Genomic DNA, 24,373 nt, shown 5'->3' on the forward strand with positions numbered 1-24,373 from the left:
GCCGTGTAATAATAAAACGTACATCGGCATTATGTGAATATATTATAATACTTAATGTAAAATTTTTATTAAAAATATCAATAATAGTTATTCAATTCATAAAAAACTATATTTATTTCCTTCTCAGTTCAAGTTTATATCTTCTGTAAATTCAAGGTTTTTTTTTTGTAATTACAGTTTCTATCTAGATTTAATTGTCATTATTATAACTCAAGCACGATTCACAATTGTAATAAGTTAATTTTCATTTGGAACAAAGTTATACCGCAATACATTTATTGGCATTGGTAAATGATTGTCAAAAGACCTCGCACAAATGATTATGTAATCTGCATTTCGGTCAAACTTTTTCAAATTTTGGGGAATGATAGTTTAAGTCATTCTCAATAAAAGTTCTCTTGGTCACAAGTCATGAAAATGACAGGATTTCAAGTTATCGCTAAATTAAAGTTGAAAAATGTACAAAAAATTTATTGTGATTTAATTGTTAAAAATCATATACGTACATATGTAGCTGAAAATATTGATCTTAACACTTCATATTATTGATCCACAGAACATTTAACACTGCTTCTTCCTTGAATTTTGTAACATATTCTTCAAAAAAACAAGAATTAAAAAACCCTTACATTAAAAAACACACATATGCATGAGGTAATACATATCTGCATATGTATTTGCCTATACACATATAGAAATATATTGTACAAATAAGTACATTTTCCAACTTTAATTTAGCTATAACATGAAGTCCTGTCCTTTTCATGACTTGTGACCATGAGAACTATTCTTTAAAATGACTTAAACTATCATTTGCCAAAATTTGAAAAAGTTTGACCGAAATGCAAATCACATCTAATTTGTGCGAGATCTAAATCTCCCATAAAATGGACGTGATAGAAACATCCGAAAAAACATCCGAAAATGGACGCTAGGTGATTTTATGAACACCTATACCAAAATTTTGTTCTTAGCATCAATATTTTTAAGCGTTACAAACTTGGAACTAAACTTAGTATACCTTGATATACATAAAAAATGAATTCCCTTAGCCAAAGGCAATAAGATAAGAATCGAATATGCTTTCTATAAAAAGATATTAATTGTTTGTTCATGCATGATTTATTAGAACATCTCATGTATCTTGAAAACAAACAAATAATAATCATTTTTAAAATAACAGTACCCACGTCGTACGTATTATTTTGAAATAAATAAAATTAATTATGTCGAATAAAACTGCATACAGAATCAGTTGATGCAGTTGATTTTATTTTAATTAAAAGTTTGTTCAAATAACATTAAAATGAATAATGGACGTACTCTTCACTTCTGTATGCAGACTCAATTCGAGTAAAAAGGTTAACTGTAATATTTTCGATAACCTGGATCGATTTTACAAAAAAAAAAAAAAAACGAGTGTGCTTTTAGATTTAATTAATGCCTTGACGACTGCAGAAATAATTAGTTTAATTTTGACTTATACTAATCACTGATTTTTTAAATAAATAAGCTTTACTTTCCCTTTACGAATTACTCTTTTCAAGGAGCACTATTCTGCTCAATAAATTCGACGGTGTTAAAATAATCCAAGCAGAAACGAATATTAATATAAATTACCAGAAAAGTTATGTTTGGTGACATATTATATTAAGAGGAGATATTATAAGAAGAATTGGATTTAAGAAGGGAAGTGTTCTTTGGAAGCAAAATTATAACCATATATCCTTGAAATTGGAAGTATTTTGGGTTTGAAAAGTATTAAAGTAAATAGGTATTATATAGGAGGATATCAAGTGTTGTGAAAGCTTATTTTAGTAGATAAAATAAAAAAATAAAAAGTAGTGTTTATTTTCTCTCATTTTATCTGTACATAGAGGTAGCATGAAGTTCACAAATAAGATTTTTCTTTAAAAATGTTACATCAACTTGTTAATCTACTTTTGAACAAAAATCAAAAATAATTTATGAGTTGAACTTAAAAATATGAAATTATTTTTATATTATAGATTATACTATATTCATTTTTGATATATGTAGGCATATCTTTTTGTTTTATATACAACTTACGCAATCATTTCGTTTTTTATACGTGTTCACGTTATAAATTATGTAAAAGAGTTTAGCTATTATAGGATTTTTATATTTTTTGGTCAGTTAAAATTTATGAAATTGATATCTGATTGAAATTAGTAAAAATTTTTAAATAAAACGGAAAGGTTTTTAGCTATTCGAACAATTATATGCTGAATCATTTTGCAAAAATTTAATTGATTTTTAGATTTAAAATTATAACTTTTATTAATTTTGCTTTGTATAAAACAGGGGGTTGCGAAATATCCATGAGATAATGATCAATCTATCTATATATATTTTACAGAAATGTAAAAGATTTAAATCCGGGTACAGATTTTATTTTGTGTTACATTAATTAAACGAATTAATTGTAATTTATGAGTAATAAATAATAATAATGCGTTTAAAAATGATCAGCATGAACGGTATTTACTTACAATAAGTATATAGTTTTCATATAATCCTCTTAAATTAAGTTTTGCTTAAAAAAAAATGTGTACAAAGTGTAACATTCTAATCAATTGTTATGTAATCATATAACTTGTTTTAATCCACCGCTGCCGTTATTTAAATATATGTCTTCCCTGCACATTCACCAATCAAATTTATTTCGTTAGAAAACTTAATTTAAAAATTTTCATTGAATTTTGAATTCATGAATACAGAACAGCCTTTATAAATGAGCGTGTTAAAAATCATATAGATTTTTTGTCAATGTTGTCTATTTAATTTTTGTTGATCGTTTTATTAACTCTCGGCTAAAAAGAGGGGTCTTATAAGTTTAGCATGTTTGTGTGTCTGTAGCATTGTAGCTCCTAAATCGACGAACAGAATTTGTTTTCTTTTTTGTTTGAAAGGTTATTAAATAGTTATGTTTGAAGTGTAATTTCAGGGTTCCTAGCCCGACAACTAGAAAAGAGGGGATGATCTTCAATCGGCTGAATAGATTTTCTTGAAACATAACTACGAATAATCTCGATCAAACTACCTTTCGCAAGCAAACAAAAATTTAAAATCGGTTCATCCGTTTAGGAGCCAGGATGCTACAAACAAATCAAACAGAACTAATTTATGTTGGGGATTTCTTAAAATTTAAAATTAAACATTGTACACATAAACAAGTAGGCTTTCTTTATATGAGAGGCAACGCCTTCGAATTGAAAATTAGCTTGTTCAATTGCTCAATGATATTACACAACGTATTTCGTTTTATTTCACTTTGTATATTTACAAATAAATACAATTTCATTATATAATATTTATTTTTATTCGTTATTCTGTATGACGAAGATCAAGCCAAGATGGTTTAAGGCAATGGTTCGCGACAGCAAATTATTATTATTTAATAAAAAATATTAATAAATAAATTATATACTCAATGTAAAGATATAAAAGACACATTACCATGCGTTCAAAAATAATTACACCATTATCATAATTATCAAAAAATAGTGATTAGGGCAAATTACGCAAAAACAAAAGTTGATGAGAATGTTCATCAACTGTTGTTCATTTTTTTTTATAAGGAACTTAAACTTTTTAACTATTACTTTAAGACTCTATTTCTATTTCTTGCGATTTACAAAATTGGTCCAATGACCAATGATGCAATTGACCTATTATTCTCGTTTTCGAACTCGAGCTCACTTTTTACACCTTGAGTACGCTATAATTTTAGCTCGATAACTTCTTTCGTATTTTAGATACAGAGTTAACGGACGAACAAATGGAAATGGACCAATTAAATGATTGTTTTTATAAACACCTTAGCCAAAATTTGTTTGTAACATGAATATTTGGGATCTATTGATATATGAAGAGGCGAAAAGATAAATTTTTACAATAATTGTATGTTAATAACCCAAAATAAATCAAGAATGAATCATTTCCATTAAAATAATATTCACATGTGACTCATAATTTTTAAGCACATTGTGTTAAGTGATATATTGCCGATTAAAAAAAACAAACTTTAATAACAAGAGTATGACCTTGTGATGGACGTACAAACATTCAAATATAGTAACCAATGCGGCAAACTCGACTACCTTACGGCATATTAGCAGGTATCATCTGCCGCCGCTATATAAGAGAAAGTCACAATACAATAAAGTGAACTAACAAAGTTTAATGTGTAAACAGAATTACAGATGGATGTAAATAGTCGGGCAGCTACTAACAAAATTTTGGGTATAGGTAACCTCGTTTGTGTTTTAGGATTTTTATGATTTTTACGGAATTCAAAAATAAGTGTATGGAATGTAGAGGTAAGGAACACAATCTCTGTGTTCAAGAAGTGGCCCTAAATTTTAAATTAAGATGACATTTGTCTCCATAGTGAACCACAATAAATGAGTTATTATAAAAAATTGGTAGTTTCACGAATAATGGTGTCTTAGCTCAAATTTTTCTACGGAACCTTAATTTTTTATCCCCCAACAATATATTCTATTGTAAAAAAATAATCGTAGAACAACAAATTCAATTTAACGCATAAATTACGAGCGAACCAATTAAATAATTTAAATTATGGATATATCCTTGCCAATGGGTTATCTACATCTACATTTAATCATGGACATCATAATTTCAAATTCTAATTTTTTACGTGTGAAAAAATCAATTGATTTGTTTTTTATTTATTAACTTGATTTTTTTTTTAAATTGGCTATTATTTAGTATTCATTTAAGAATTATTTAAATTATTTTTTTGAATTCCAAATTAATTGTTATGTAACAATAACAATTTATTCACATTTTTAATCAAAATTAAATTGTTTTATACAATACAATTAATATAGGGATGGATAATTTGATAGTCTCAATTAATCCAATTTTGGATAATATCTCAAAATCCACGCATCCTATCATTAAATAAACCCGATTTTTGGATTTTTTGGGTCAAAATTACCATATATTATGAATTTTATCGAGATCAAAGGCAACAAAAATTTTTCGATTTTTTACGATTTTCTTAAGGGGTACCCCTTAGAAAAAATCAAAAAAATCGGGAAAATATTTTTGTTTCCGATTTCGATAAAACTCTGTATATAAGGTAATTTTGACCCAAAAAATACAAAAATCGGGTTTACGTATTGATTGGATGCATAGTTTCTGAGAAAATCGCTGTTTGTGTACTATTTTGGATAATATCTCAAAATCCACGCATCCTATCATTAAATAAACCCGATTTTTGGATTTTTTGGGTCAAAATTACCATATATTATGAATTTTATCGAGATCAAAGGCAACAAAAATTTTTCGATTTTTTACGATTTTCTTAAGGGGTACCCCTTAGAAAAAATCAAAAAAATCGGGAAAATATTTTTGTTTCCGATTTCGATAAAACTCTGTATATAAGGTAATTTTGACCCAAAAAATACAAAAATCGGGTTTACGTATTGATTGGATGCATAGTTTCTGAGAAAATCGCTCTTTGTGTACTATTTTGGATAATATCTCAAAATCCACGCATCCAATCATTAAATAAACCCGATTTTTGGATTTTTTGGGTCAAAATTACCTTATATTGTGAATTTTATCGAGATCAAAGGCAACAAAAATTTTTCGATTTTTTACGATTTTCTTAAGGGGTACCCCTTAGAAAAAATCAAAAAAATCGGGAAAATATTTTTGTTTCCGATTTCGATAAAACTCTGTATATAAGGTAATTTTGACCCAAAAAATACAAAAATCGGGTTTACGTATTGATTGGATGCATAGTTTCTGAGAAAATCGCTCTTTGTGTACTATTTTGGATAATATCTCAAAATCCACGCATCCAATCATTAAATAAACCCGATTTTTGAATTTTTTGGGTCAAAATTACCTTATATTATGAATTTTATCGAGATCGAAGGCAACAAAAATTTTTCGATTTTTTGCAATTTTCTTAAGGGGTACCCCTCAGAAAAAATCGGGAAAATATTTTGGTTTCCGATTTCGATAAACCTCTGAATTATATGTAATTTTGACCCAAAAAATACAAAAATCGGGTTTATGTCTTGATTGGATGCCTAGTTTCTGAGAAAATCGATCTTTGTGTCAAATTTGGATTATATCTCAAAATCCACGCATCCAATAATTAAATAAACCCCGTTTATGGATTTTTTCTGTCAAAAATACCTTATATTATGTATGTTGACTTCGTGGAGGGAAAAAATAACACATCATAATTTGAAAGGAGAGATCCAATAAAACAAATTTTTTCCCGGTATCTCTAAATATGAAAACGTTTAGCCTGCGGGCTGGTTGCAGCAATGACTGTCACACAGTTTTCTGATAGTTGTTCATAAAACATGTTAAAAAATTACTTTTAAGAAGTTAAAGTTGGATGTGTTGTGTGGCCCACCGTGTAACATCTGTAACATGCTGTAAAAAACCAAAACACATTCAGTTTTAATCCTTGATATAAAAATTTAATTATAATAACATAAAATAAAGTAATACAAATTATTTTGAAAAAGAAATTATGTGACTTCTTTTTTTTTTTTTTTTTTGCAAACACTCCTTTAAAACATTTTATTATATAAAAGTGATGATTGCAAAATATTATAAAATATCACCCGTAATATTTAATAGTATTAAGCGATTTTATGATTCAGACAATTTTATAACTGTAAATATTATTGACGAATAAAACACTATTAATTTCATATTAATGTTCTCAAGACATTCGTTAATTATGGATTTCCGTAATTACATGAATTTACAAATGGTTCGAGAAATGTACGAGAAAAATCTGTTTTCCAATTTCTGGTTTCCACGATCATCGATTTATTCTATGAGTTGATCCGTCAACTCAATGAGTCAATCATTTCAAGGGCAAAGCATTTTATATATATATACATCTATATCCTACCAGCCGTTTTGCACCAAGATTCAATCTCGCAGCCTCAATAAGGAGAAGGGATGAATAGATATACCCCCAAACATTAAATTTTCACCAAACTACTATATTTGGTACGAAACGTGCAATTTTTAACTCTATTTTATCTAATTGAAATAAACAACACATTTTACCTGGTCTTTGAAAGTATTCCTTAAGGTCATTTTCTAAAATCACGATTTTAAAGTAGGTACTAATTATCTATTATCTCAGGATATTGAAATCACCACTTTTTTGTCATCATATCTAACAGTAATTGCAGTAATTAAAACACCATAATTTTCATTACCAATAAAACAATTTCTCACGATTTTGATAAATTTTTTACTCATTATTTCATGAGCAATAAGTTTTTTAATCATAATCGTAGTACCTTCAACTTTTAAACTAATTAAATTATATTGAACTATTAATTTTCAATATATCCTGATTATATCATTAATCGAAATACATATATTTTTTATTATATTCGTTAAATTTGTATATGCCGGTTACAGCATGGCAATTCAATGGAATTAAAGTAGGGCTTTCAAACTTAATAGTTGATTGGTACAGACTCCAGATGGCACTTAAAATTATACTTCTACTTCGCTTCTACCCTATCCTCTTTGGTATTACGCTGAAAATACGATCTAACCGTTATAAATGTTGAACGACTCTTATGATATCCTTATGTAACATACAAAAGATTTTTAATCGAAATGGATCTTAGCAAAATTAAAAAGTTCTTGAAGGATATGCAATTTTTTCCATATCATGGGCCTTTGTCCAAAAGTTTTTATTGGGTCAAAAAAGGTTCATTATTAAGCCAAAACATCGTGTGAAATTAATTTTTCGATAACATCCATAACTACGAAAATATGAAGGATTTAAATGTACAATTATAAACGAAAGATGCATTGAAATCGACAAAGGCCTATTAATAACGGTTTAAAGAAAATGAAACGTGTCTTTTAAAAATAATTTTTATTTACTAAAAAAAAATTACGATAAGTTGAATAATTTTCTTACGACTCAATTATATGTAAAATATATCATATATTAATTGTAGCACTGTAGATGTCTGAACTAGTTAATTGACATTTATAGTTCATGATAAACTCATTAATTTGCAAAAAAACTTAAATATATAAATAAATTGTATACATAATCTATTAATACCTTTACAAGAAATCCGTACATATAAAACTCATCATAATTTATAAGAAGATGTTGTTGTTTTTATATGTGAAGGTCGTTTGAATGAATTCACTCACTCACTCAATCGCGCGGCTTACGATTATATGTTCAATCATCAACTATTTATTACTATCACTTATTTTCGTGTTTTAAATTGTGTATATTTTATAATGTTGTTTTAAAATAGTGAAATTGCACAAACTCATATATTCAAACTCATAGAATCTTATCTCCTGTGAAAACGTAGCTCCAATTCATTAATACCTATACTATGCTTAGCCTGCTCGCTAAACCCCATGCCATGCCGGTAACCCCAAAATTTACTCCTATTCATTTCACAGCCCACGACCTGACCTTCAGCCATTGGCCTGGTCTTCTGTCTGGCTGGAGTCTTCGGCAGAGGGGCTCGTTGCGCTCGTATATATGGCGCTCTAATAAATACCTATTCACAACACCTGAATTATAATTAATAATATCTCAATACTATTAAAAATACATAGTACATAGTAAGTTGTAATAAAAATGAAATATATGATTTATATGCGCTCCCACCATTTAAAGAAATTTAATTTTTTTGGTGCGGAACGCTCAAAAACATTTGTAGTTAAAATATAAAGATTGCTTTCATTTTCTTTTGAATTCAATTAAAATTATTTTGTTATTCTAATATTTAAAGTATTGGTATTAATTTTTATAAAATAGTATTTGTTATTTTTTAAATAAAATGTAGTGAACTAAAATGATAGCTCTTAACCATTAACGAAAAATATTAAAATTGGAAAGTAAATTATATTATGGCATAATACCTTGAAATCTAAACATCACTGTTACGATTTTGTTACATGAAATTGTTGTTCACGTACCGATTACAGATTAACACAGATAATAATTATCTATTATTTAATATTGTAGATATTTAATATCTTTTTTTTTTTTTATAAATATTATTATTATTAATTGTATTCTAGACTATGAAATTGTTAACACAATCAAAAAGCGTGCCATAAAATATGACATTATAAAATGTGTCTATTGTTTATATACATAGTTTAATAATATAATATTTATTAAATTATAATATACTTACACTAGATATTGTTTTAATATATTAGCTTTAAAATTTAACATTTATTTCAAAATATTTTTATAAATATTCGGAAAATTATACCATTATAGAAACACAAGTTATAATGTTATATCGGGTGTTTTAGACCATAGCTGGACATAAAAATAGTTTAAATACAGAGTATCTATTTGTTTAGAATCTAAACAGAAAATAGTTCACTGTTGTTAAAAGGATTTTTAGAGAAATTTTAATGTACTATACACATGCCAATGATAAGATTTGGGAGTCGGGATAATTTTGTTTGGTTATTCATTCATCTCTGATTTTCTTCGAAAGTAACTTTGAATTGAAAAAGTAAAAAGTAATTTTTTTTTTAAGGGATTTTAATGAGGGAAAAGACCATTGCTTTTCAGTCTATGAAAAGAATTTAATTCTAAAAATAATATTTGGTAGGATACTCTGTATTTACACTGAGTGAGTCTCACCTCAGAATATACCTCTTTTGCTTACTCTCATTGGAGGATACGAAACCTACTTGGAGAGCTTTAAACTTTATATATCGTTTTTTCGGAAACTACTAGTCTCACATAAAATTACATGCGCCTTTTTATAGAAAATTTTGTTAATGTATAATTTTTTCAATGACAATACCCAATTAGTTTAAACAAAGCGAAATATTGGTTGAAGAAGTGTTGAAATCTTTGAATTTGATGAATTTCCGAAGATGAACAACATTTTGTTATCCGGGTTTCTATGCGTTATTTTTCTAAATAAACGTTTATAAGGAAGAAAACGGCTGTCATAGGATTTTTTTTAGAGATTATATCTATTCTATACCTCTCCGTGTTGTCAAATGGAAGCAAACAATCAAAGAAAATTTTCAGTTCGGACAACAGAAGTTTCTAATTAAAAAATGGGTACTAAAAATCCTAAAGATTATGAATATGCAAATTTTTTTGAGAATGTACAAAACTTAATGATATAATTTTACAAAAGCGTTCATAAAGCGTTTTGATTTGACGTATGTAGATGCCTACATTACCTACTTAATTTGATTTATTAAATAATACACAAAATCTATTTAATGTATTCCAAAAAAAAAACACCGAATATTTTGAAATCTATTATATTTTATCTAGCTGGGATACATAGAGTACATATGACAACAATTAATTACAGTAAAATGCAAATTATTTACAAATTAAGTATTAATATTGTAACGAATATAATTATTATTATTATGTCAAAATCAGATAATTTATTATAAGCACTCACTTCCCACTGTTTTAAATGGCTGCAAACATGTAAATCTTTTCAATTTTAAATTAAGTTTACAATAAAATATGTAATAGGTAGGTACATGTTTTAAGAAAAAAACATGAATTGATTATCACAGACGAGAGATTGCAAAGGAGTGCGCGCGACGAAGTTTTTAAACAAGTATGAAATTAATTGACATTTGTACGGTTATTTAAATGACAGCCTAATTCATTTAATTTCTGCAGAAAGGCAAAATTTTAATAAAAATTAACAGCAAGCGTCGGAACTCTTAACAGTCACAGAATATGAAAATGGGTACAAAAAGGATATGAAAGAGAAATATCACAGCAGATGAATCTGCCAACGAAGATATTACTTCTTCCTTATATGGTCGAGAAATATTCAGAGTGGCATATCAAGGAATTATAGACAGACAGATTGTAAAGCAATATTTATAGTAAATTTTTTATTGTTTTAAAGTTATTAGGGTTTTAAAATCCTCGGGTATTAGGCACCCGGCAATAATGACATGGGATTAAAATTCAATATTCATATATTAATTATATTGGATAATTTTGTAATACTTTGACCATACTATTGTAAAAATGAATTAATCTTTTAATCATATATAATAAAGTAACTTAAATCAAACTACCATATAATTAAGAATCTCCATCTTATTATTTATTAATACAATTAAATGATAATAATAATAAAAAGTACAAGAAGATAAATAACTTTTGAAACAACAAAATTTTTTTTGATTCTTATTTTAATAATACACCTATTCAAAATAAAATAATATTAAACAAAACACGAGTTTAGTGGTTTGGAGAATTAGTAGATTACCTATTTGACTTTAACAAAGGTAATTAGTACACTACATTGCTAATTTAAATATAATAGCCTATAAAAAAATTTTTTTTTTGTTTCTTTTCACTTGGTTATATTAAATTGTATATCATAGTTCCATATTTGTATTTTAGTTTTTCATTATTAATTTTTTAAGAGAGGCAACTTGTATAGCATAACTTAACATATAATACATAAACGTTTTATATTAAAAATCATATCTTTTAACTTCATTCACAAATTAATATAATATAATTATATTCTGCTAGATGAAAAATAATAGCTTAGGGAATATAAACGGTGAAATATTTAAGTAGATAATTTTGAAACATTTCATGAAATCATTATTGACAAAAATTATTTTATAATATTTTCAATTTGCAGAAAAATTAATCCTATTTAAAATATCTTATAGTTTTATGTATTTTGATGTAGGATGAATGAAAAATTTTCTTGAGAAAAATAAGCAATAATTTCATTACTTACTAAGCTTTTTGATAGCTTAAAATTTATATTTATAGCATTTCATTATTTATTTCATTTTTTTCCTATATATGTATGATGAAGATTACATCATAAATAAAAATAAATAAATTAAATAAATTTTTGTGACGAATAGGCATGTGAAGTGAATGTTGTCTCTTCTTGAAATAATTAAAACAAATATTTATTGTTAAAGGTTATTCAATCACAAGCGTAAAAATAAAAAGCTAATCCATATCCTTACTAATATATAAAGCTGAAAAATTTATTTGGTACTGGTTCTATTTGAATAATTCTTTTAGTATTGGATAGCTCAATTATCGAGGGAAACTACTGGTTATATAACACCACGCACTGGCACTTACTGGCCCGCATCGTTGGACGATTGCAAAAGCTACTGAATGGATTGTAGTAAAACTTTACAATAATATAGCTCATACATCAGAATAACCCATAGGCTATACTTGTTAAAGATAGTAGTTACGAACAGTAAATATTTTATGTAAACTGTTTGGTAAAAAATGCTATGAAATGTTTTACCCACGATTACAAGGTTGGTGAAAACGATATCTTTGGAGAAATATTGAACCGTTCTAAGCAGTTAAACAGATCAAAAGAAATTGACATACCTATATTGTAACACTCGAATAAAGAAACCAAAAATATTTCGACGTTATACGTAGGTCGAATAGTTTGGGTATAAATTACATTTTTTCATAAATGGATCATTATAGACCACCTTCGCCAATGAAAATTCATGGTAAAGTTTGATATCAAATATTTTATGTAAAATATCAAAATAAATATAAACAATTTTGACAATGTTGGGTACTTTTCTCCCATATCTTGGTATCTTGTATTTTTTTTCTTAATATTTTTAATTATTTTATTAAACCTTGGTTATTAACTATTATATTCAACCTCCCACAGCCTTTTTTTAATGCTGGCCTGTATTATTTACTTAATTTTTTAACTTTAATTTACGAATCGAATAAACTTAATCATTAAAATGTATGTATGTAGGATTGAACTATTTTATAGATAATAAATATTAATATTAATAATAAAGATTCTTTTAAAATAAATTACATTGCGTGTAATTATAATATTTATTGCATTTATATTATTAGATCAAGATTGTCTTTCCATAGTTTTTAAAAAGTAAGGTATTTAATCAATACCTATACAATCCTATGTAGGAGGGATGTCTTGTTTTTTCATTTTACAAAATCATAAAATAATAGGTATTAGATATATTATTGTTTATTAACAAAATATCACAAGCTTTATAATTTATTTACAATAATCGTGACTTGTTTGTTTTAAGGATGTTTTTATAAATTGGGAGCAGTTTTGTAGTGTGATGACACTCTTTGGAATTTGTTTTGTGTAGTTTAGTTTATAAATTATGTACTAATAGCTATTATTGGCTCTGGGTTACTTTAATTATAGTACAATTAAACTAAATATCTAAAAGGGAAAAATTGATGCATCTTTGAAATCCACAGTTGTTTATTAGGTTGTAATAACTTCGTACCAATCGACCTTAACCTGTCAGATTTTTACAAATTACAAGAAAATTGTGTATCGAATAAAAAAAAAATGTACTGCTAAACTAAAAACTGCTGTCTGAAACCTTGCGCACGTTAGTGGTTAATTGTAGATTATACGAAATTTATGTGTTAGTATAGATATTATCGAGTACAAAATAGTAATATGAAAAAGGAATTTCGATACTAAAAAAGAGACTGTTTCAACGATTTTTTTTCTGTGTTAAAAATAAACCATGCTATCCAATTCTTAAAGCAAGATATTTCTTTTATGTAAATTAAAATTCGTTTTATGATTTATGTTTCAGATTCTGGCAGTGTTAATGCTGTCGGAATGCAGTGCAACGACAAGTGATACGCTAAAGCGAGACAAAAAACAAGCCCCATATACAAATCGAATTGATGATAATGATAAAGAAGTTGTGGTTGCAATTCAAGATCAAGATAAGACACAATATTTAGAGCAAAATTTTGAATCAAGTAAGTAATTTGTTCATCGTCACGTATTGATAAATGTTAGATTCTAACTAGAGGCTTGTCAATATAAGCTTAAGGACAAACATTGCTTAGAATACTTCTTCTAATACCATTAAAATACTAATAATGGCAAATGTTGTACCAGCTTTTAGTGAAAAAATTAGTGTCTTTTCACGTATACATTTATCCACTTTCTTATCTTTGAAGGAATTTGCTTAGCTGACGCAACTCCTGCGCTACGAATTTCGTTTAAATATTAGAACAGATACTGATAGTATTTGTCCAATCTTTTAGCAATAATCCTATAATCTATAATTAAAAATTAATTAAATAATAATTAAAAACTTGAATTATTCTCAGGTGCTTATGAATTTGGCTATGAAGTCGGCCCAAATGGACAATTTCATCATGAAAATCGTGGTCCAGATGGGGTAACGTATGGATGTTATGGATATATTGATCCAAATGGTGAATTGCAAGCAACTCATTACGTTGCTGATGGTTGGGGCTATCGAACTGTAAAACCGAACAGTGATGTTGAAATTTTTACGGAACCACATGATGAAACTCAACAAACCCCCGAGGAACACAAACATCATCATGGACATATAACTCCATGGAAAGAGCTGTACTTCCCAGAAGGTTGTGGAATGTATCCAGGTGGTGTTCTGCCTGGCAAACCTGTGAGTACAAAACTACGAGATAAATTTATAATGGATTTCTCTAAAGAGGTTTTAGAAATAAAAATTTTATGATTCTAACGTAATAAAATCACAAAACAAAAACAGAAGCATTAAGTTTAATTTCGTTCAACAGGTAACACCAAGTCCACCCGTGCAACGACCAACTACAGCACCTGTACAACGACCAACTAAAAAACCAATAACTAGTAGGCCTTCACCATCAAAGCCCGATGGCCAAGCTACTGCACAACCTCCAGGGGTACTTGTACCAGGGACACCTGGGCCAGTAATAACAGGGCCAAATGGAGCATCAGGACCAAATGGTCCATCAGGATCTAATGGTCCATCGGGACCAAATGGACCATCAGGACCAAATGGTCCATCTGGGCCAAATGGACCATCAGGACCAAATGGCCCATCTGGGCCAAATGGTCCATCAGGACCTAATGGACCTCCAGGACCAAATGGACCACCAGGACCAAATGGACCACCAGGACCTCTAGGACCAAGTGGCCCTAGCAGTTTAGGTCCATTTGGACCTTCGGGTCCACCTGGACCAACAGGACCCACAGGTAGTGGGCCTTTTGGACCAGATGGACCTCTTGGACAAGGTGGATCACAAGGACCAAATGGTCCATCAGGACCAAATGGTCCATCAGGACCAAATGGTCCATTAGGACCAAATGGCCCATCAGGACCAAATGGACCACCAGGGCCAAATGGACCACCAGGACCAAATGGACCACCAGGGCCTCTTGGACCAAGTGGACCTAGCAGTTCAGGCCCATTTGGACCTCCTGGTCCACCTGGACCAACAGGACCAACAGGTAGTGGGCCTTTTGGACCAGATGGACCTCCTGGACCACAAGGACCAAATGGTCCATCAGGACCAAATGGTCCATTAGGACCAAATGGTCCATCAGGACCTAATGGTCCATCAGGACCAAATGGACCACCAGGACCAAATGGACCACTAGGACCAAATGGACCACCAGGGCCTTTTGGACCAAATGGTCCGAGCAGTTTAGGACCCTTTGGACCTCCAGGTCCACCTGGACCAACAGGACCCACTAGTAGTGGGCCATTTGGACCAGCTGGGCCTACTGGACCAAATGGACCTAGTGGACCAAATGGTGGAATCATTGATGGACAAGGCACTGTAGGCTCCAACGGGCCAATTGGATCTCCGACTCAGAACTATCCAGGTAAACAAAAATTTTTAATAGTAGCGAATATTAACCAACTTTCAAATTTCGAGGATGCGTGTTGTTTAGGATACCTATGAAATCAACGTTTCACAACATCCGAAATCAGTAGGAAAATGATATTGTTAATTTGAATAATGTTCGTATCAAGAAGTATTAGCCTACAATACACAGGGGCGTGTGTACCTACAACGTTTTCATATACGAAAATTGGGGCGTTCTCAATGTGGAAAACGGAAAACATGTCAATAAAACGACCTATTGAAAAAATATGTACAACCATTTGCTTTTTTCTTGAATGCAAGATAATTGAATAAAATTAGAGAGGATAATAGTGGACTACAAAAATATTTGGCCGTTTGGCGTTACAGCCAAAACAAGGGTACGCAATTTTTACAGTACAAACGGCTAATTTTTACAGTAACTTTTAATCGAACATTTTTTTAGGAAAACAAAAATTCCCGACATTTTCTGTTTGAAACTTTTTTGCAAAAAGTTTATGGTTTCTGAGATACTAGCCCAAAATCGTTTTTCGATGTATATATAGCGTTTATTATCGCAAACCCAGCACTTCTAAGACTGTGAGTTAGTAGGCTCTGAAATTAGATGCCGAAACCTTCTGTTTTATCTTTTATTTGTCTTTGAATAAGTCCACGCCGAAACATTATTTTGAGCGGACCAAAACATCTATCATTACTTTCACGTGATAACTAAGTAAGAAGAAAATTAATTGAACAAGAAATGAAAAATCATTTTATCTGATAAAACAAGATCTATAAAGCCTCAAAAAATACAATATCTACAATTGTTAAGTATGAATCAACTAAGAATTTTTTTCTTCAGTATCATGAAGTATATATAATATTTTATGTACTTTCTGCATTTGGATTATATTATAATTCAAAATATTCTATATTAGCGTGTTCGTTACGCACATATTTAAACTATAATCAATTATTCCACCCTCTAAACAATAATACAAAATTATAATATATCATTAATATATTATAATGTTTTATTATGTAAAAAAAACTTATCAATAGAATGTAGCCAATATAATAGTTAGATTAAGTATAGAAAAGTTATTGCTAGACTTGAAATATAGAAATTGGTTACCATTAAACAGTTTATTCGAAATAATCCCCAGAAAAGTTAAAGATGACGACTTAATTATAACAATAATAATTTCGCATTAGTATACTAATAACAAAACTAAAACAATAATAAACTAATTACAGAATATTTTATTTTTTAGGTCGGCCACAGCCGGGATTGTCATCAGGTACACCAAATCAACCATCGCAAGGGGTATATCCTAGTACTCCAGGAACTCCTGATTCAATTGGCACACCAGGACAGTCGGGTAGTCCCAGCCAAATAGGGCAAAGTGGGTATCCACAACGACCAAATCAATCCGGGTATCCAAATCAACCATCGCAAGGAGGATACCCAAGTAAACCAGGAAGACCAGGCTCTCCAGGAACTCCTGGTACCCCTGGCGCACCAGGACTGCCCGGTCAACCAGGACAAAGTGGATATCCTCAACGACCAGATCAATCTGGATATCCAAATCAACCAACGCAAGGAGGATACCCAAGTACACCCGAACAACCAGGCTCTCCAGGAATTCCTGGTTCCACTGGCTCGCAAGGACAGCCAGGTATACCCGGTCAACCAGGACAAAGTGGATATCCACAACGGCCAAATCAATCCGGATATCCAAATAAACCACCGCAAGGAGGATTCCCAAGTACACCTGGACAATCAGGTACTGCAGGATCAAATCAGCCATCGCTAGGAGGATATCCAAGTACACCTGGACAACCAGGCTCTCCAGGAACTCCTGGTATCCCTGGCACACCAGGACTACCTGGACGACCCGGCCAACCAGGACAAAGTGGATATCCACAAATACCAGATCAATCAGGATATCCAAATAAACCATCGCAAGGAGGATTCCCAAGTATACCTGGACAACCAGGCTCTTCAGGAACTCCAGGAACCCCTGGCGCACCAGGACTGCCAGGCACACCCGGCGAACCAGGATATCCACAACAACCAAATCAACCCGGATATCCAAATAAACCATCGCAAGGAGGATTCCCAAGTACACCTGTACAATCAGGTACTACAGGATCAAATCAGCCATCTCAAGGAGGATATCCAAGTATACCTGGGCAACCAGGCTCTTCAGGAGCTCCTGGTTCACCTGGCATCCCAGGCCTACCAGGTAGTCCCGGAGTTCCAGGTCAAGGTGAATATCCACAACGACCAGATCAATCCGGATATCCAAACCAACCAACGCAAGGAGCATACCCAAGTACACCAGACAAACCAGGCTCTCCAGGAACTCCTGGTACCCCTGGTGCACCAGGACTGCCAGGCAGTAACGGCCAACCAGGACAAAGTGGATATCCACAACGACCAGATCAATCGGGATATCCAAATAAACCATCGCAAGGAGGATTCCCAAGTACACCTGGACAACCAGGCACTCCAGGAACTCCTGGTACCCCTGGTGCAACAGGACTGCCAGGCAGTAACGGCCAACCAGGACAAAGTGGATATCCACAACGACCAGATCAATCAGGATATCCGAATAAACCACCGCAAGGAGGATACCCAAGTACACCTGGACAACCAGGCACTTCAGGAACTCCTGGTACCCCTGGCGCACCAGGACTGCCAGGAAGACCAGGCCAACCAGGACAAAGTGGATATCCTCAACGACCAGATCAATCAGGATATCCAAATGAACCATCGCAAGGAGGATTCCCAAGTACACCTGGCCAACCAGGCTCTCCAGGAACTCCTGGTACCCCTGGTGCACCAGGACTGCCAGGCAGTAACGGCCAACCAGGACAAAGTGGATATCCACAACGACCAGATCAATCAGGATATCCGAATAAACCACCGCAAGGAGGATACCCAAGTACCCCTGGACAACCAGGCACTTCAGGAACTCCTGGTACCCCTGGCGCACCAGGACTGCCAGGAAGACCAGGCCAACCAGGCCAAAGTGGATATCCTCAACGACCAGATCAATCAGGATATCCAAATAAACCATCGCAAGGAGGATTCCCAAGTACACCTGGCCAACCAGGCTCTCCAGGAACTCCTGGTACCCCTGGTGCACCAGGACTGCCAGGCAGTAACGGCCAACCAGGACAAAGTGGATATCCACAACGACCAGATCAATCAGGATATCCGAATAGACCACCGCAAGGAGGATACCCAAGTACACCTGGACAACCAGGCACTTCAGGAACTCCTGGTACCCCTGGCGCACCAGGACTGCCAGGAAGACCAGGCCAACCAGGACAAAGTGGATATCCACAACGACCAGATCAATCAGGATATCCAAATAAACCATCGCAAGGGGGATTCCCAAGCCCACCTGGCCAACCCGGCTCTCCAGGAACTCCTGGTACCCCGGGTGCACCAGGACTGCCTGGCAGTAACGGCCAACCAGGACAAAGTGGATATCCTCAACGACCAGATCAATCAGTATATCCAAATAAACCATCGCAAGGAGGGTTCCCAAGTACACCTGGCCAACCAGGCTCTCCAGGAACTCCTGGTTCCCCAGGAACAACAGGACTGCCAGGCAGACCCGGCCAACCAGGACAAAGTGGATATCCACAACGACCAGATCAATCAGGATATCCAAATAAACCATCGCAAGGAGGATTCCCAAGTACACCTGGCCAACCAGGCTCTCCAGGAACTCCTGGTACCCCTGGTGCACCAGGACTGCCAGGCAGTAACGGCCAACCAGGACAAAGTCAATATCCACAACAACCAGATCAATCAGGATATCCAAATAAACCATCGCAAGGAGGATACCCAATAACACCTGGACAACCAGGCACTCCAGGAACTCCTGGTACCCCTGGCGCACCAGGACTGCCTGGAAGACCAGGCCAAACAGGACAAAGTGGATATCCACAACGACCAGATCAATCAGGATATCCAAATAAACCATCGCAAGGAGGATTCCCAAGTACAGATGGCCAACCAGGCTCTCCAGGAACTCCTGGTTCTCCGGGCACACCAGGACTGCCAGGCAGACCCGGCCAACCTGGACAAAGTGGATATCCACAAAGACCAGATCAAACCGGATATCCAAATAAACCATCGCAAGGAGGATTCCCAAGTACACCTGGACAACCAAGCTCTCCGGTAACACCTGGTTCACCTGGCTCGCAAGGACAGCCAAATAGACCCGACCAACCAGACCAAAGTGGATATCCACAACGACCAGATCAATCAGGATATCCAAATAAACCATCGCAAGGAGGATTCCCAAGTACACCTGGCCAACCAGGCTCTCCAGGAACTCCTGGTACCCCTGGTGCACCAGGACTGCCAGGCAGTAACGGCCAACCAGGACAAAGTCAATATCCACAACAACCAGATCAATCAGGATATCCAAATAAACCATCGCAAGGAGGATACCCAATAACACCTGGACAACCAGGCACTCCAGGAACTCCTGGTACCCCTGGCGCACCAGGACTGCCTGGAAGACCAGGCCAAACAGGACAAAGTGGATATCCACAACGACCAGATCAATCAGGATATCCAAATAAACCATCGCAAGGAGGATTCCCAAGTACAGATGGCCAACCAGGCTCTCCAGGAACTCCTGGTTCCCCCGGCACTCAAGGACAGCCAGGTATACCCGGCCAACCAGGACAAAGTGGATATCCACAAAGACCAGATCAATCCGGATATCCGAATAAACCGACGCAAGGAGGATACCCAAGTACACCTGGACAACCAGGCACTCCAGGAACTCCTGGTACCCCTGGTGCACAAGGACTGCCAGGAAGGCCCGGCCAACCAGGACAAACTGGATATCCACAACGGCCAGATCAATCAGGATATCCAAATAAACCATCGCAAGGAGGATTCCCAAGTACACCCGGACAACCAGGCTCTCCAGGAACTCCTGGTTCCCCGGGCACACCAGGACTGCCAGGCAGACCCGGCCAACCTGGACAAAGTGGATATCCACAAAGACCAGATCAATCCGGATATCCAAATAAACCATCGCAAGGAGGATACCCAAGTACACCTGGACAACCAGGCACTCCAGGAACTCCTGGTTCACCTGGCTCGCAAGGACAGCCAAACAGACCCGACCAACCAGACCAAAGTGGATATCCACAACGACCAGATCAATCAGGATATCCAAATCAACCATCGCAAGGAGGATCTCCAAGTACATCTGGACAACCAGGCACTCCAGGAACTCCTGGTACTCCTGGCGCACCAGGACTGCCTGGAAGACCAGGCCAACCAGGACAAAGTGGATATCCACAACGACCAGATCAATCTGGATATCCAAACGAACCATCCCAAGGAGGATTTCCAAGTACACCTGGACAACCAGGCTCTCTAGGAACTCCTGGTACTCCTGGCGCACCAGGACTGCCTGGAAAACCAGGCCAACCAGGACAAACTGGATATCCACAACAACCAGATCAATCAGGATATCCAAATAAACCATCGCAAGGAGGATTCCCAAGTACACCCGGACAACCAGGCTCTCCAGGAACTCCTGGTTCCCCGGGCACACCAGGACTGCCAGGCAGACCCGGCCAACCTGGACAAAGTGGATATCCACAAAGACCAGATCAATCCGGATATCCAAATAAGCCATCGCAAGGAGGATTCCCAAGTACACCTGGACAACCAGGCACTCCAGGAACTCCTGGTTCACCTGGCTCGCAAGGACAGCCAAACAGACCCGACCAACCAGACCAAAGTGGATATCCACAACGACCAGATCAATCAGGATATCCAAATCAACCATCGCAAGGAGGATCTCCAAGTACATCTGGACAACCAGGCACTCCAGGAACTCCTGGTACTCCTGGCGCACCAGGACTGCCTGGAAGACCAGGCCAACCAGGACAAAGTGGATATCCACAACGACCAGATCAATCTGGATATCCAAACGAACCATCCCAAGGAGGATTTCCAAGTACACCTGGACAACCAGGCTCTCTAGGAACTCCTGGTACTCCTGGCGCACCAGGACTGCCTGGAAAACCAGGCCAACCAGGACAAACTGGATATCCACAACAACCAGATCAATCAGGATATCCAAATAAACCATCGCAAGGAGGATTCCCAAGTACACCCGGACAACCAGGCTCTCCAGGAACTCCTGGTTCCCCGGGCACACCAGGACTGCCAGGCAGACCCGGCCAACCTGGACAAAGTGGATATCCACAAAGACCAGATCAATCCGGATATCCAAATAAACCATCGCAAGGAGGATTCCCAAGTACACCTGGACAACCAGGCACTCCAGGAACTCCTGGCGCACCAGGACTGCCTGGAAGACCAGGCCAACCAGGACAAAGTGGATATCCACAACGACCAGATCAATCTGGATATCCAAACCAACCATCGCAAGGAGGATACCCAGCTACACCTGGACAACCTGGCTCTTCAGGAGCTCCTGGTGCCCCTGGCACGCAAGGACAACCAGGGCAAAGTGGATATCCACAACGGCCAGATCAATCCGGATATCCAAATACACCATCACAAGGAGGATACCCAAGTACATCTGGACAACCAGGCTCTCCAGGAGTTCCTGGTTCCCCTGGCACGCAAAGACAGCCAGGTAGACCAGGCCTTCCAGGTCAAAATGAATATCCGCAACGACCAGATCAATCTGGATATCCAAACCAACCATCACAAGGAGGGTATCCTAGTACACCGGCTCAACCAGGAACTCCTGGATCACCAGGCTCGCCTGGCACATCAGGACAACCAGGCTCACCAAGTCAACCAGGACAGCCAATTATCCCCAGTATTCCAGCACAAAGTGGAGTACCAAGTCGACCTTCTGGCCCCGATCAACCTGGATTAAACGGTTATCCACCATATTATCCAGGATACCCAGTTTATCCTGCTTATCCAGGTATTTTATTTTGCTTTAGATTAATTTCTGAATTTCCGTCATTTGTTAAATAATATTATCCTTATTTTAGGTTATCCCGGGCAAGTGTGCAACAATCAAAATTGTCAAAATAATCCGGGAAATAATGCAATTGGAGTTCAACCGCCAAATAACAACCCACCATCAGATCTTGTTCCTGGTGGTCCACAACAACCGCCAATATTTATTATACCATATCCAATACAATTTCAATCCGTGCCAAGTACATGCCCATGCTATTTAGTTGAACCAGGATCAAATAAAACCGAATCCTCATCACCATCAGCACCGCCAACGAACACTTTAGATAACAACAACAATTATCAAGGGTCAAATAATTACACAAATAATTTACAACAATATCCACCGAATTACGTACCTCCTTACGGTTTTATTGGTTTTATTCCCGTAGTATTTTTCCCCTATTGCCCAGGTAACCATACCAACCCAAATATGATATCACCAATATTCCCCAGTGCGTACCCTGTCCCATACCCTTGTTCACAATGCAATCAAAATGATTTAAATAACTATCGAAATGTGAATAATAATAATAATTATAGTCCGTTTGCATCGAACTCCTTCCAGCAGGTATTATTACAAAGTAATTTACCACAAGAATCAGTTATACGATCTCCAAGTCGTAAGCGAATACGCAAAGTTAAGAAGAAAAGCGATTAATTAACTATTTTATATTTTGTAGAAAATAGATTTTAACAAGAATAATAATTTTATTTTATGCTTAAAAAGAAACAAAATAAAAATATAAAATAAAATTGTTATTTTTAAAAGTCTTCTTGCCATTTTTCATAAATGTTTATTTCACACTGCCCTTTTTAATATCTTATTATTTATTTCATAGAAAAATGTGCAATTACGACATAATTAATAGGCAATTTCTATTTATATAAATATCCTTATCTGTGTTTTGTTGAGAAAATGTCTTAGTCCTAACTTAAATTTGAAAATGATAAAAATACTGTTTTCTAGATCGTTTATATACAGATAAGGAATAAATTACATAATAATTTTAAGAAATAATTATGTAAAGACTGTATGTGTGAATGTTTCTAGAAAGAATTCGTAAAAGTTTTAATGTAAAACATCAAACACGAATCAATTAAAAAATAAAAATAAATAATTTTATATTAATTAATTTTTTGTATTATAAATTTTTTTACTGAGTAATTTAAAAAAAAAAAGTATTTGTATTATACCTATATATATTCAAAATATTTAATTGCTTTTTCTAATAAAATGTATGTAAATAAAAATCAAATTTTCTGTATCTTTCAACAGCTTTCCTTTAACCTCTTTAAAAGATTTCTTGTATAGTTTATATTCGATGTGTGCCAGATGCTTGCAGATTGCAACATCAGTTGTTTCAAAATACTATTATTCCGAACATGTTTTGACAGTTAAAATTCACAGTCAAGCACCAGGTAAAAACCGAATACGCTAATATTAAATGAATTTATTATTTCAATTTCCAAACGCTTGGCAGCCGCAGAATCACCATTAAAACCTGACAATTTTCAAATTCAATGTTGCAGCATCACCAGATATTGTAGGTATTGTACCAGTTTGTAACTTTAATATCAGTTTATTAACAACGACAAGGGCCAAGGTTTTGTTAGCGTCACGTTTCTTAAAAGATATCCATCCAATATCAAACTTTTTAACTTGCAATGCCATA

The 24,373-nt window shown here is 34.5% G+C and overlaps 1 protein-coding gene across 2 annotated transcripts in view; it reads left to right on the forward strand.

The window, feature by feature from the left end:
* LOC123293790 (collagen alpha-2(IV) chain-like) overlaps nt 1-23,390 on the forward strand; it is a 54,813-nt gene extending 31,423 nt beyond the window's left edge. The window contains exons 2-9 of one of the 2 annotated variants that reach the window (XM_044874701.1): nt 13,663-13,834; nt 14,192-14,514; nt 14,648-15,719; nt 16,975-19,038; nt 19,192-20,811; nt 21,271-21,441; nt 21,595-22,659; nt 22,730-23,390. In XM_044874701.1, coding sequence (XP_044730636.1) covers nt 13,663-13,834; nt 14,192-14,514; nt 14,648-15,719; nt 16,975-19,038; nt 19,192-20,811; nt 21,271-21,441; nt 21,595-22,659; nt 22,730-23,358 — 7,116 coding nt within the window. In that variant the 3' untranslated portion in view covers nt 23,359-23,390. Of the gene's footprint in view, nt 1-13,662; nt 13,835-14,191; nt 14,515-14,647; nt 15,720-16,974; nt 22,660-22,729 lie in introns of both variants that reach the window. The other variant, XM_044874699.1, reaches the window with a different exon arrangement.
* Nucleotides 23,391-24,373: the final 983 nt, after the last annotated feature.

This window comes from Chrysoperla carnea, chromosome 2, assembly GCF_905475395.1.
Source record: "Chrysoperla carnea chromosome 2, inChrCarn1.1, whole genome shotgun sequence".
Lineage (NCBI taxonomy): Eukaryota > Metazoa > Arthropoda > Insecta > Neuroptera > Chrysopidae > Chrysoperla > Chrysoperla carnea.